This window comes from Parus major, chromosome Z, assembly GCF_001522545.3.
Source record: "Parus major isolate Abel chromosome Z, Parus_major1.1, whole genome shotgun sequence".
Taxonomy (NCBI): domain Eukaryota; kingdom Metazoa; phylum Chordata; class Aves; order Passeriformes; family Paridae; genus Parus; species Parus major.
In genome coordinates this window covers 70,939,883-70,955,141 of record NC_031799.1, presented here as the reverse complement: position 1 = coordinate 70,955,141, position 15,259 = coordinate 70,939,883, and the positions used below count along the sequence as shown (strand labels likewise).

Here is a 15,259-nt window from a genome sequence, read left to right as displayed (position 1 = left end):
GACTTCTATTGTTTGCTAAATTGCTACAGCTTGTAAACACTGTGCTGTTACAGCTAAAGCTGGGCAAATAATTCACTTTCTAGCTTGTCTGCCCACCCAAAAAAGTATCCAATAGCTTGAACCATATTTAATCCTTTTTTCCTTAGACTAAGAAGAAAACAGAAAAACATGATTCAACTCAGCAATGAGGCTATTTTTCTGACATAGAGAAAACTTGGTTATGGAGAATGAGAAACTAGTGAACATCTGGTATGAAGAGTGGGATGCACAGTGACATTGCTCCCCAAGGTTTTTCCTCAAACTGCTCGGTGAATCCAATTTGTAACTTGAATTTTAGAGAAAATGGAAGCACTTCATGCACGAAATGACTGCCATCTGAACACCATACCCCAAAGCAAGCATTTCTTTGAGGTGTTTCACTGCACTTCAGGCAAACTGGCTGTGACTTACGCTGCTCACAGTGAGCACCAGAGAAGCCCTTCTGGCACTGGCACCGCTCCTCCAGGCACGTCCCACCATTCCTGCAGCTGATGCTGCACTGCTGTGCTGCAGAGAGACACCAAAAATCAGCCAAAAACACCAAAGAGGAATGACCTTTCACAGTCTTTAAAATGGGACCTGAATGATGAGCTTTGTACCATCTACACTACATGTTCTAAATGTACACTCATGGAGAGGTTTTCTTGAGTTCTCCACTATTATTATGCAGCAACTCAGAACTTTTAATTGCACTGGAGACTGCACAATCTTAATTTCTTACCAAAATGGACTCAATGAAAATATAAGTATCACCCATTTGTAAACCTGCTTCTCTCTTTAAGCACATTTTATTTAAATTTATCACACAGAATAAATGTGTGGTGTAACAAACTTGATCAAGAACTTGAGGTATTCTGCCTAAGCGTAATTTACACTTGAATATACAGTATGAGAAGTTATTTTTAAGGAAGTTGGATTTTTGTCATTGAAACTTAAAGAGAATGAGTTTCAAAGGAATCTCCAATGCAAACACAGTGAGTCCTTACCAGGTCTTGATCCACATGTGGGTGATATCTGCCCACTGGCACAAGTGCACATGTTGGGACGAGAACAAAATCCATCACCACAGCTATTTCTGCAAATTGCTGAGGAAGAACACAGAAAGAAAGTGACAGGGATTAACAGCAACCTGAGTCTCAAACTTGAAGCAAAAAAAAAAAAAATCAACACTCTAAAACTCACTTCATTGGAACAGCTATTACACATGCAAAGGTAATTTTACGTTAAATAAAGAAAACTGATTTTTGGCATAATCAGTATCTCTTGACAAATTTGAAGACTATCAAAATCAAATCAGGCATATTTGATGATACTGACCCCACCACTGAAACCAGGTAATCAACTCTTTCCCCAATTAGAAATGCCAGCCAATTATGCAAGCAGTGTAAAAATCATTAAAAATATATCTTTTAGACCACAAGACCTCTGAAAAAACATTAACAAGAATCCAAGATTTGAAGAAATATAAACAATACCAGTTTATTCTATGGGCTTCACTCTTATAATCACCATTTTAAAGGCATTTTAGGGTCTTTTTTTTTCCTCTTTTCCTAAAATTATCTGCCCTTTACCCAAAGCAGTTTTGTGGGAAGTCAATGTCCAAATGCTGGGCTTTTGAGATTCTGTGGTGTTTCCCTAAATACAGTTTTCTGTACATAGGTAGTTCCCACACTTCTATTTAAAACCCCCATATGTGTGTGTCACATGCCTGACCTTGTGTCATCCCCCTCAACCACCCAAATTCCTGCTTTCCCTTCTCATCCACCATCCAGCAACAGCTCCAATGAAGAAAGGAGTGAAAGAACCACAAAGAAAAAAGCTAAAATTCTACAATATTCTAAAGCAGATACAAATTAATTCATCAAAATAATCTGCTCAAGTAGCAAATGAATCAAAAGAGAGCCTGAAGCAGTAAGAGCCACTGCAGCACAATGCAGGAGGACTACAAAAAGACAAACATTGTGCAACAGACAACTTGTATAGCAAAAAAACCCTCAAAAAAAAAAAAAAGCAACAAAAAACACCAGTAGCAAAAAAAAATGAGAATCACAATTTCTTTGTAAATAGGCCTGGAGTTTTGTGAGAACCAAATAACCTGGCAGTACATCTCTGCTGAAGGACTACAATGGAACAAGTATCTTGCGGAGATCACGTGCCACACCACTCTTTGGGCATCAAAAAGATGAAAAATGCATTGTCTGCATCTATCATTAAATTCTGTTCAATTATGTCCCAAACGTGAAGGCACGAGAGGGAGAAGAGCTTGTGGGATTTTTCAATTCAGCTGGAAGTAAAGACACACCATGGACTGACTTAAAATACTTTTCCATGAGCAGAAGTGAGAAACAGGACTTGGATTAAGAGCACTTGACAAGCACAGGAAATGGGTTTTTTTTCTTATATTCCTGTTCAATCCAGCTTTATACAACACAGGTGAATCTCCTGATAAAACAAGGTTTACATTTAGTCCATTTTGTTAGTTTATTATCCTTTAAGGATATCCATTATCCATTACCAAGTGAAAGCCCTAGACCTTAAGGCATATCCCAAATATGCCTTCATCAGAACAGTTTATTCTGTATAATGAAAGAGTAAAAGCAAGCAGAGCTTTGGTTTTTAGATAAAAGATCAGTTTTAATCATAAATGTGCCACAGACCAACAACAACCTCCACCACATCATTAACTTGAAAGACTGTCAGGTCAGAATGGTTTTTTTTTGACCTACCACTGGCTCATGGATTTCCCCTCATGAAATACTACCTTAAGATCACCAGTTACAATAGGCATCAATTATATTAAAAAAAAAAAAAAAAAGAAAGAAGAACTTTGACAGCTTATCCATCATCCTGTACAGGAGGTTTCTTCTAGATGAAGAACTCTAGGTAAAGGGAATGTCATCTCCACAGACATTAAGTGTAAGAAGAGAAATCTGTACACTTAACCCTTCACTGAAAGCAGAAACAGAAAGGTGTCACAGACAATATTGGTCTGCCAAAATCATTCACCCTCCAAACACGTTAGAGAGCTGCAATTAGAGTGCAGGAAGTAGGCAGGAGCTAAAAGATGTCCTTCATGCACATTAATTAAAAATAAATCAAAGATTATTCTGGATCTGGGCAGATCTGAGACCAAGACCTTTAAGAGGCATTGACAGCAACAATTCCAAGGGTATCTTGAAAGGATTGCTGAAAGGCCCCAACCACATTTGAGCCAGACACACAGCTGAAACCTGAATCTGAAAAGCCTATCAACAGTGTAATTGGCAACCTAAATCCTTCTTCAAAACTCTACATTAAAGTAAGCCAGTATTGAAAGAATTGATAAATGTGAACAGAACATTTTGAGGAACTCCTTTTAGTCCACAGGGACCTGAGTAAAAGGACCTTCTTCTGACAGGCAACCAAAATCCCTTGCTGGGAAATTCTGCATCAGCGTTAGATGAAAGTAAGTAATACACAGCACAGTTATCCCCAATATTAGCCAGTCAAGTTTAATCATGTAAAACCAATAGATGTGAACAGGTGAGCGAGGCCTGGAATAATAACAAAATAAAGCCACCAAAGATCAAAAGTTTTGCTTATCATCCTTTCCTTCCCCAGTTTCATCCTGCATGCCCGAAGTTTATCAGATGGAGTATTACAAAGACTTCCACTACTTACATAAAGAGCAGTATTCTCTTGAATTCTGAAGTTGAGCATACTTATTAACAAAACAGACAGTGACAGGCAAGAGTAAATGGCCACAGACTAAAAATTCAAGGTCTGAAGGAAGCAGATGTCTACTATCAGCTGTTTCCCTAACAGAAAGTTAAACTTCATTTTCTATTTCATGGTAAACGTCCCCTAAGACATCATCCCTCCAGAGTACTGAGCACATCTCCTACACACACAACTTTATTCCTTTTTTTTCCCCCATGCCATTTATGTCAAAAGTCACATCTGTCAGCACAGAACCTACCATGACCAGCCAGTGGCCAGTCCACATGCCTGACATCTATCAAAACACAACAAAAAATAACAGACAAGAGAGCAGGCATCCCAGAGGTAAAGGAGCTTTCTATTCAACTGTAATTCCAAGTTTCAGAGAATTTCAAGATCTGATTTGCTTACATCAAGACCTTTTGGCTTTTTTTTTCTTGTTACTACAGTTCAATATTTGGTTTAACAAAGTTGTTTTCTGTTTTCCTTTGTTGTCAAGAGTTTTCTTTCAAAATTAGGTGGAGACTCTCAGGAAAACACCAAGGTCATTGGACAGCCCTTCAGTTACAAGGAACATGGACCTGTAAATCCATCTTGGCTTTTTTTCCTTTTTTAAAAAAAATAAGGTGAAACACAGAACTGAACTGGCTTTTCTCATACTGAATGGAACAGTGACTTGTAGAAGAATATTTAATTTCAGTGTTACCCCTTGAGCAGTAGAAGCAGTCAGACACTTACGAACAATGCACTGATTTCCTCCAGGAAGTGTCTTCCATCCAGGGCAACAGTAGGAGCGAAATCTAGAACCACACACATTTGGCCTGCAACACAGACAAATCAATAAATGTGTATAGGGAAAAAAAGAACCACTCTAAAGAGAATTTAATGTTTTACACACACACGGGAAGAATCCAGCTGCATAAAACAAACAAAAAGTGCACAGCAAAGTTGTCAACAAAATAATCCTCCCCAAATAAACAGAATCTTCCTCCGAGGCGTTTTATTTTGGGCTAGTTCAACTGATTAGTATAAAGAGGAGAGGTATATGAGGAAAGAGCAGGCTACATTCATCCTTCTTGCAACGAAAGAGGATATGGAAGGGATGAGTTTGATTCTGTTTTCATTCAAAGTCTGAGAAGCACTGCCACAGAAACAGGCTTCTTGCTGTCATCTGCCACAAGACAGAAGTGCTGCCTGCTCATAAGAATACATAAACTAACTCAAAATACCAAGAAGTCCCCAAACCATCAGAATTAGAAAACCAAACCGACTTGGCATCACTTCTTTGTAGAAGTGATGTAGAAAACCCCCAAAAAATGAGCGTCAAAGTATCTCAGCATCGGAACAAGCTGGACCAAGGAGCCAAATGGGGTCAATTCATCAGTCATAACGTGATGGCCCCCAAACAACGCGTGCTTTTAATTAAATCGCACGAATTAGGATACCAGATTCCACAGGCAAGGACCAAACTCCCAGCGCAGCGAGCCGAGGCCATACAAAGAGGCAGGAAGGGAAGCGGCACCGGGGACACGCACGGAGACCACCGGCCAGGGGCTGTGGCTGGGGAGAAGCCCTGGGGAGCGAACAGGCGGCGGGGAAGGGAGGTTTCAGCCTTGTCCCTACCCTCGGAGCGCTTCCTGCTGTCCTCGCCTGCGGACCCGACCGGCGGCGCTGCCGGCCCCGTCCTCCCGGTGCGCGGCGGCCAAGGAGCCGCCCTCTCCTGAGGGAGCGCGGAGCGCCGACCGAAGCTGCTGCTGCTGTCGCTGCTGTCTCCCGGCCGCTCCCTGGGCACACAGCGCCAGGCAGCCCAGCCACAGGGAGAAGAGGCAGCAGCGCTGCGCCCAGAGCCGCCGCCGCCTGCCCATGCTGCGGCTATCCCGGCGGGAAGCGGGCGGGCAGCCGCGGGCGGGAGCGCCGGTCCCGCACCGCCCTCAGCGGGCACGGCTCGGCTCCCGGGCGGGGAGAGGCTTCAGCCGCGGGAAATCCGCCGTCTGTCCTCCCCAACCTGCCCGGCCGGTGCCAGCGGGGCCCGGGCTCCACGTTGCTTGCACCCACCCCTCTGCGGAGAAGGGGGGGGAAAAGAGGGGAATAAAAGTGGAGTGGGTTGGGATTTTCTCCCCTGCTCCGCCGCAATAGGAAATCCAAGAGAACCGCGCTGAACTTCCCCTAACAAAAAAAGAAAAAAAAAAAAAAAAAAAAAAGAAAAAAAAAGAACCAGACGATAATTAACCGCTTCTAAATAAACGTGGTGGGAAGAGCGAGAGGGGAGCGAAAAGCCCCTGCCCCGAGCCAGGGGCGGATTTACAGCGAAGAGAGGCGGAGGAGGGGCCGGTGCCTCCGGGCCGGTGAGGGGATGGTGAGGGGGAGAGGAAGGGAGGGAGGGGGCCGGGAAGAGGGGATGGCAGGAGAGGAAAGGAGGGAATGGCGGCCCGCGGCTGCTGGAGGGAAGGGGTGTCTCTGAGGGCGAGCGGTGACGGTGGAGCTGTCCCAAAGTATTCCTTCGGCTCCCCCGCGCCTCCCCAGCCTCCGGGAATTGAGCGGTGGGATGTACGCTCGGCAGCAAAAGTCCTCTCTGGGACAGCACACGGGGCTCCCAAAGCTTCTGGTCCCAAGGATGAACCCTGAGGGGAAGGGGCCAGACCCGCACACCTGCCCCGAGGGCTCCTTCCCGGCTCCTATCAGCTCAGCCTCGAGGCTGGTGAGTTTGCCATCGAGAGCAGGGATGTGTGGTGCTGCAATAGCTGGCACCTCCTCTCAGGAGTAGTTTTTGTAAGTTCACACGTGAAAATTTTACTTGTTCTCCGCTTGCTGTTTCTCCCTGCGTAACCATCCCCCCCCCCCCCCCGTTTCTCCCTGCGTAACCATCCCCCCCCCCCCCCCAAAAAAAAAAAAAACAACAAAAAACACAAACAACAAACCCTGGCTTAGGAAATATCCTGCTTGCTTTTTAAGGTCAAGAGCATGCATTTACCTAATGTGGCGAATTAGCCACTAGTGAGAAACAAACAAAAGCAGTGAAAACAAGAACGTGGTCCTGCTGACAGTCCCTGAGTGCTGGCGATGGCAACAGGAATACACAATCTGGTTTTGTCATCTGAGAAGATTTATCCCTTTGAACTGCAGCTCTAGGGGTGAACACCTCACCATACAGCCCATGGCACACGGTGGCCACCTGGAATCCTTCGGGTATTTTGTCTTTCAAAACAAACATGTCACAGCGTCATTTGGCTCCATATTAGCTGTGACTGCTAATTCTGGGCTGAGAAGCAGCAGCCACATTTTGTTATCTCGGAAATAAAACCCGTGCAGCCAAGAGGTCACGCAGCCACTCTCTTTTTCCACTTATTGCCCTGCTCTGATGGTCCAGTGGCTCTAACAGAAGCTCCATTTACAGACCTGTGTTCTGACAGATCAGAAGCTGATTTTGTTTAAATTGGTAAATTTAGCAGAAGTAATTTTGCGGCAGAGAATCTCCGTCTTTAAAGACCTTGAGAAGGGACACTGAATCAAAAGGGAAGAACTGATTTTGAGATAAGCTCAGGGTTCTGGGTGTCAGGAAGTACAGCGCTAAAGAAGCAATTCCCAGAAGTTAAACACGGCACATCTGGTGAAAAAGACAACACTAGAAAATCTTGAAGGAGAAAAAACCCAAACAATTAAACAAATAACCAACACCTCCTCTCTCCTAACTGCCCAAAAAAGTTAGGCAACTACACAGCAAGGGTGGGCTAGAAATTAGAGAGTGGGAAAGTTACGATTTAAAGCCAAGAGAGACATAATTTGAAACTGGAAATACTGAGTAGAGTAACAAAAGCAAAGTCAGCAGCTACCAGTGATTTGTAAAGTGATTTGTAAGACTCAAGAGACCTTCTTGCACTCAAATCTGAAGAGGACTATGGAGCCTCTTGCTAGATTTTTGAAAGGAACTAATACATAAAACATTCACTGGGAAGATTGGGCAAGATGTCTTATTTTTGCTAAGTTTGGTCTTTTAAATATGAATAGAAATTAATGCTTGCCAAGAAAGCTGTCTTTGTTAAGAATGGGCATCATAAATAGTTTTTAGAGGCAGAAGACCAGACATAAATTAAAATAATGATTATTTTCTGATCATTCATGTTAGAACTACATGTGTTAAATTTAGAATAGCTGCCCATAAAAGCCACTGGTATGGTAAAGGAGGGAAACCCCAAGTTAGCTTGGGTTCTTTAGCTAACAGCAGTTCTCTTAAAATTATGGAAGGAAATTAATAGAAAAGAAGTGCAACATGATAAATCATTACTACAATTAAGAGTTGGTTGGATAAGACAGCACAGCTCAGCATTCGACAAAGTAGAACCTAAGACTGCAAATACTTGAGGGATGAAATTAGATTTCTTTAGGAAAGATATTGGGAGTTATGTCTCCCAGCTCTTGAGAAACTTGGATCTGCTGATCCCAGAAATTCTCTCCCATCCTATTTCCTGACTGTTATAAAATAGAAAAGCTTCTTTCACAGAGGATGCTGTGAGAGGATTGGCATCACGTAGCTGATGCAGAAGGATGAGTGATGCCTCTTTTGCTGTACTTGAACTTCTCTTCAAGTTTGGACAATTCCAATAACAATTGTTCAAAATGTTATATAGAGTGAGTATTCAGTAAACATGTAAGTGTAAATCTGCATAAAAAAAAAATTTTCCAGAGAAGAGCTCATAATCCAGATTATTTTTTAACCCACACTTTTCCCCAAGTGATTATTTTTTTTTCCCCCAAACAAGGGTGGGAGATAATTTTAAGTAAAGCCAGTCATATTATTTTGACACTTTGAAGCAGAGTCAAAATGTAGACCATCGTTTTGCTAATGCAGGATCTAATTAAACCAGATTCAGTGTGTGCAAATAATTTCTTACAGTGCTGAAGGTGTCTCTCAATGCCCACATTGATTTGAGAAGTAAAAGCATTCTCAGTTATTCATTACTTGAATCACCAAAAGCACCCAGTGGTGGATGTCTAGACCAGTACAGCTATTGACAGTAGAAGTGACAAGAAAATGCCAGGATTCAAAATTTCTTTTCAGCTGTTCCCTCTTCCCCACTGGACTGAATCCACACCTCTTCATGTTCAGTGAGTGCCCAACCTTCATTTGTTAAATATCTCTGCTATCTTCATTGTAGATTTTAAAAGTAATTTTGGAAAAGACCTTGGAAACTCATTTGATTAAATCTCTCTGCTGTAAAGCAAAAAGGAAATGGACCATTTAACCTGTGCTTCGAGCACAGGAATTGTGCACAGCTGCAGGTGATCTGACAGTGGTTTTACCATGAGGAAGTATTGAGCTGCATCCTCTTTTTGATTGTTTGGTTGATTTTTACCTGTTTTCTTTTCTTTTTACCATTGGTCTAGCATATCTGACCATTTAAATTTCTAATCAAAATGTATTTGTGCTACCTCCAGATCATCATTAATCTGGAAATGGAATAAATAATAGAAAATGAAATATTTTATATTAGAAATATCTAGACTATGATTTTTTTTCTTAGAAAAATGTCATTTTAGACTGTTTCAAAAGCATTGCTCAAATGAGGTAGTCAACTTTTTTTTTCTTTTTTTAATTTTTTATTCAAACGTTATTCTCTGCCTCTTCTTTGCTCTGGGTGAGTCTACTTTGGTTAGTTTAGATGTTCTTGCTTTCACATAGAAACTTGAATTGTTTCATTTTTCAGCATTATTTCTGGTCAGGAAATTAGGTTAGTTGGCCTAACTTCATTTTCTCCCACCCTTTAAATATAGGCATTGACTTGGTATATGCCCATAATTTGGGAAACAAAAAATAAGAACTAGTAAGCAAAAACAGGTAAAACTAATTTATTCCCACTCTAAGTTTATTCTCAATAAAAAAGAATAAGTAAAGAGTTGTGATCTCCTCTCTCACTGTGCTCATTTTCAAAACTTCAATGCATATGAAGGATATTACAGCCATTTAAGAAGGAATTTTGATTCACATTTATTTATTAGTTGACATATATATATATATATATATATATATATATGTATGTATGTGAATATATTGTTCAACATATTCAACATATTCAACCTTGCATATGCAAAAAATAGGTAAATTATTCCACAGTTTCAGTTTTGCCATTTATAAAATTCAAAAGTATTTTAATAGTGGTTTCAAAGCAATGCTTTCACTGCAGAAGGAAAAAAAGGTATATGTTGCTTGAGGCATATTGAAAAGGAACAAAACTCTTAAATGGATGTAAAATTAAAGAGGAAGATAAGACACAAGACAATTTGAAAAAAGCCAGGAAAGTGTTGAAAGATGTCATGAGGGGGCTCTTCCATGCAATTAAACAAAAGATCTCTCAATGCTGCAAAAGGATTAAAAGCTATAAAAGGATTACCCAGCTTGGAATGTCTGATTCTTTACCTTTGTGACAGAAATGAAAATGTAAACAAGGCAAGATATTTTAGTACATCATTCCAGAAGTTATTTGTGTGTTCTGCCTGTAAGACTTCATTATTATTTGGGATCTTTTTTATTATTTTTTTTTTTAGCATAGGAGAAGTAGGGTGGACCACTCTACTGCTTTTGTTTTTTTTTTCTTAAGTGATAGTAAACAGAAGTGAAATATTCCTAATTTAGACATCTCAACTACCAGTAATTAAATCCTACTTTGAGGTCTGAAATCTGTCATCAAAAGGAAGGAGTTGAGAGAGTTAAAAAAAATAAAAAATAAAAAATTAAGCATTGTCACTTTTGTTTTCCTAGATGCAGAAAAAGTTAACCAAATTTCATTGGTGCAAAAATTGGTAACAGAAATAAGAAATAAAATTAAACAGGAGGTTGAAGTTATCCCTATGTAAACCTCAAACACTTCAGTGTCTATTTTGAAATTATTCAAGTTAAACCAAATAAGAACCACAGTAGATACTGGATATTCTCTTTCTATTTTGGGGAAAAAACCCAACATAGCTGGTAGAGTAATTCCCAGGTTAAGAAGATGTATATAATTAATAATCAATTTAATTTTTCTTGTTCTAGAAGCTCTACCTGGGGAGTCTGTAGGAGAAGCAGGTAAAAGGGCTCAATTACTCAGGAGAAACTTCATCTGGCATTAAACTCAAATGTTTTAAGTTGTTTAAACACATTAATAATTTTATAGATGGATTATTTAACGTAGTTGCCATTTTATAGGTTACTCTCAGCATTATTTTCTGACTCAGCTTCTCTTGAACAACATATTTAGAAAGATAGGATTCAGCTGTCCTAAAGCTTGCTGAGATGACATGTTCTCTGATAACCCCTGAATTAAGCAATATAATTATCCTAATATATACATCTATGTATATTATCCTGATATGTATATGATTATTTATATATTACATAAGTAATCCTGAACAAAAGAAATAGTAACAGTTTTGTGTGGTGATCATTTTGTGTTTTTCCTTTCCCATGAACCGATTGATCTTAGAGGTCTTTTCCAACCTCCACAGCTCTGTGATTCCATGTTTGGTTTTGCATCCTGGAGCAAAACCTCATTTTTGCCAAATTAAAATAGGTTCATGGAATATAAGCAAAGGTAGGCTTTGATTCTTTACATGATGTGGGACCGGTGCTGAGTTCATGGAACCCCAGAATCCCAGGGTGCTTCAGGTGTCAAGGGACCACAGCTGGTCCCACCTCACTGTTCAGGCAGAGAAATTAAATCTATATTTTATATAAAATTGTAGGATACAATATTTTATAATGTCATTGAGAAATGTTTAAAACATCTGTGGTGGCACTACATATACTAAGAACAGAGTTTGCATTAATGTATTTCAGCAGCTCTAGGCCAACATCGTAATTATACGTAATTATTGTAACTATAAAATGTTATATGCACCATGCCCTTCCTATGGACTATAGGAGGGGAAAAGAATAGGTCATGCACCAGTGCAAATTCCAGAAGAAAACTGGCAGAAATATTTGTCACGTGGCTTTCCAGAAGGAAGGATTTTTGGAGTACATTTGAAGCTCCCAAATTTAGCTCCCAAATATTGCCTGCAGATATAGGTATAAGGTTTGGTGCATCGGCTGCCACGCACAACCCCTGACACAAATCTAAAGATATCTGAAGTCTGAAAGACTTCAAAACAACGTGAAACAGCCTGCTTTTATTTTTACTTCCTTAAAAGCTTAATTTCAGTTTTTAAAATATTACACCCCAAGGTACAATCAGTCCTGATGTTTTTATTAGGTAAAACAAATCTGGACTTGAGATGACAGAATCTCAGTTTGCAGACACATGAATCTCGATGCATGAGGGGGAGAAGCCATGCTAATTCCATACAGATGTCCTGCTGCATTCCTGTAAATTTTCAGACTGAAAAGGAAATGCTGGTTACACCCCTTTCCCCTTCAGCCTACAGCAGAACATTTCACAGATTGCATATGTGTTTTGCATGCAGAGAAATACAGTCACAGATCTCTGCTAATCCAAGCATATTGTTTCATACATAGATATTTACATTATCTAAATATATCGATGCATTTCATACATAGATATTTATCTATAATATATATTGAAATTCTTTTCCCCACAAGTTTGTAAAATTTGCCCTTGGGATTCACTTTTTTTTTTTTTCCTCCCAACATGCAAGCATAAATAATAGGAACAGCTTTATTCTCTTAGATTTCCTCCTTTGATTAGTAAAAGACCATGTATTTGTGTTTTTATAGGTGTGCAAATGTACAAATATGGTTTTGTATATGTAGCACGTGAATATTTTTCAGAAGAGCTTGGTCCAGGAGAACTGAAAAACCCAACTCTGTCATAAAATGTGACTATTACATAGCCCAGAAGGTTCTTTGCACAAAATAAGACTTCCATGCTAGAGCTTTTCAGAGGAGCAGCTAAAACCAAGCCATGTTCTCCACTGACTTCCACTGGCACAGAACCTAGAGGAAAATACATGTGAACGTGAGGAAAACATTTTTACTTTTTCTCCCTAAACCACATATTGAATTCTGTTCATCAAATTTCCTCGAGTGTCATTCAAGATTTTTTTTTTTGTGTTATTATAGTGACATCTAGGGGCTTTGTTCATGCACTGGGGTTGTGTTCTGCAAGCATGGGATGGGCAATGAATTTCTTGATCACAAAGTACTGTGACCAATATAAAAGAGGAGGGAATGGTCTAGCAGAGACCACACAGAAGAAATGCTGGTGAGCTTGGCAGGTGGATTCATTATGCTCATTATGCACAGCTACTTAAAATTCTAGAACCATGTGAGTGAGGGGTGAGAGGGGGGGAAGATGCTTAGCAGATACTTTCCAAAAGAGGAGAAAGGAAAAGGCAGAAATATATCAAGTTTTTGCAGGTGTTTGTCTGTGAGGGTTTGTTCCACAGACCAGCAAAAGGCAGTCTCCTCATCCCAAAGAGGGGTAACTACAAGATTCTCATAAAGCAGGGTCACATAACCTACATTTGATACAATATAGGATGTGGAACCAGCAAAATAATTTTGTCAGAAGCAAATAAGCAAATAATTCATGGCATTTAGCCTGTCTTTGTGAGCAGGTTGATTCTGGCATTCACATGACTCAGACAGCTCTGTGATAAGGACTGGAAGAGTTCTCAATTTGCAGCTGAAAGGACATTACCATAAGCCTGCAATTTATTTCATTCTTTGTTTGTTTGTTTACTTTCCTGTATTCTGCTGAAGTTAAAATAGATCTTGAGAATTATAATGCAATACTGTGTCTTTAAAAATTTAAAGCACTGTGATAAAAATCAGGCCCCCCAAAACAATGTAATCTAGAGTTAAATTACCTAGTTGGGAAATGCAAAGTGCATAGCACAGCACTACCCATTCCTTCTGTTACCTCACAAGCAACAAAATCCATCACTAACAGTTCTGTAAATCCATATTCCTTTTGATAAAATATTCCAGGATTGAATAAATAAACCTGGAATTAATAAACTAAGCAAGCCCAGAATTGAAACATTTTATATATGTATATATATTTATATATAAATACAGCTGAAAATATTCTGTTTCATTTGTTTAAAAAAAAATAAAATTAAAAAATAAAATAAAAAAAAAAATTTAAAAATTGTTCATTGTCATTTGCTTTCTTTCTACCAAGAAAATGCTGGAGTAACTTTTCAAAACATGAAAGCAACAAAAGGAGTGAAGCCTAGGCTGTAATTCTCCTATAAACCACAGGCTGAGTCTCACTTTCTTCATGGGAACTGATCTTGCTGCAGAAATCTGAAGAAATAATGACAAAAAATTGTTTATGACCACCATAAAGAAAAAAAATGAGTATGACAAAACAGGTGGACAGTGATGGTGTTTGGGTACACAACTTTATCCCCTTAGCACATAATTTGATGTTCAGAGTGTAAGTTATGTGCACTAATGCTGTAGTGAACTGAAGCAGAGAAATGTGAATTGACATAAACTTCAGGAAATTCTGTGAGGCTGGAGTAAGGCAAGGAAATTCTAACTTACCCTGTTGGGAGCTTTAGATAGGAGGATTTTTCTGTATATGGTTAGTGACTGTAAGGCTGGGATGGCAGGTGATGTGGGTATCACCTTCACCACAATTGGTACTTCTAGAAACTTGGTAATTATAAACTTTAAGTGCCAACACTTCAGACTGACTGCCAAATCCAGCTGTTAGCATAAAAACCTCTGTAAAAGCTATCAGAATGTGTTTTTGTACCCCACAATTTTCACTCACATTCCCTTTACACTGGTTTCTTGTGCTGGCTTTGCTGACATGATCTGTTTACACGTGTTTTGCTTTTATAGACACATGTAAAATTAATTTATAGCCTTTAGATATATGCAGAGGCTTTTCCTACCCAGGCTGACTTTTGGGAAATCACGATAAAGGTGCCAGACATCTGCCAGACTTATTTGACAGGAGATCCTGAACTGATGATTTCTTGAGGACAGACAGTATTTTACTCTTGTTATTGGTTATAGCAGTCAAAATACTAAAAATATTTCAATTCAAATAGGCAAAATATTTTTGGGGGTGATCACTCATTCCGGTGAGTGTTATCAGTCAAAAGAAATTTAAATTTTACAGGTTGTCAGTATTGGTGATGCAAGGCTGAGTGGGGGCAATTTTCAGGACTTGTGTGACCACCTCCCACCAAATATTTATCACCTATGAAACCACAAAATTGTCATCAATGTTGTCATCAATATTCATAAATTTAGAACTGTTAGCATTATTCTACACATGCAGCCATTTCTAGTTCAGAGTTAGCCTTGTAAAAAATTCAGTGCACTAAAATTTAAATTATAGATCTCATCCTCACACTTTTCTGATTGAAGTTTATCAGCATTTGCTTGAAATAAAAATGGCAACATAACTCTTACCTCTCTGCCAGAAGGAAATGTGAACTTTTTTTAGCATAGCAGGACCTGAGAGCCTCTACCTAGGACTCTCCAGTAATGAATTGTAAAATTTAAACTTTTCAATATTTTGGAGACTAAAACAAAGGTTTCAAAATCTCCAGCTACTTCCACATG

General features: G+C 39.4%; 1 protein-coding gene across 1 annotated transcript in view; it reads right to left on the bottom strand.

Moving 5' to 3' along the window:
• The window catches only part of FBN2 (fibrillin 2), a 119,410-nt gene extending 113,387 nt beyond the window's left edge, over positions 1-6,023 (bottom strand). Inside the window, exons 1-4 of the mRNA XM_015615266.3 lie at positions 5,362-6,023; positions 4,477-4,559; positions 1,026-1,124; positions 451-546 (exon numbers count right to left, since the gene is read on the bottom strand). Coding sequence (XP_015470752.1) covers positions 451-546; positions 1,026-1,124; positions 4,477-4,559; positions 5,362-5,603 — 520 coding nt within the window. The 5' untranslated portion in view covers positions 5,604-6,023. The remainder of the gene's footprint in view (positions 1-450; positions 547-1,025; positions 1,125-4,476; positions 4,560-5,361) is intronic.
• Positions 6,024-15,259: the final 9,236 nt, after the last annotated feature.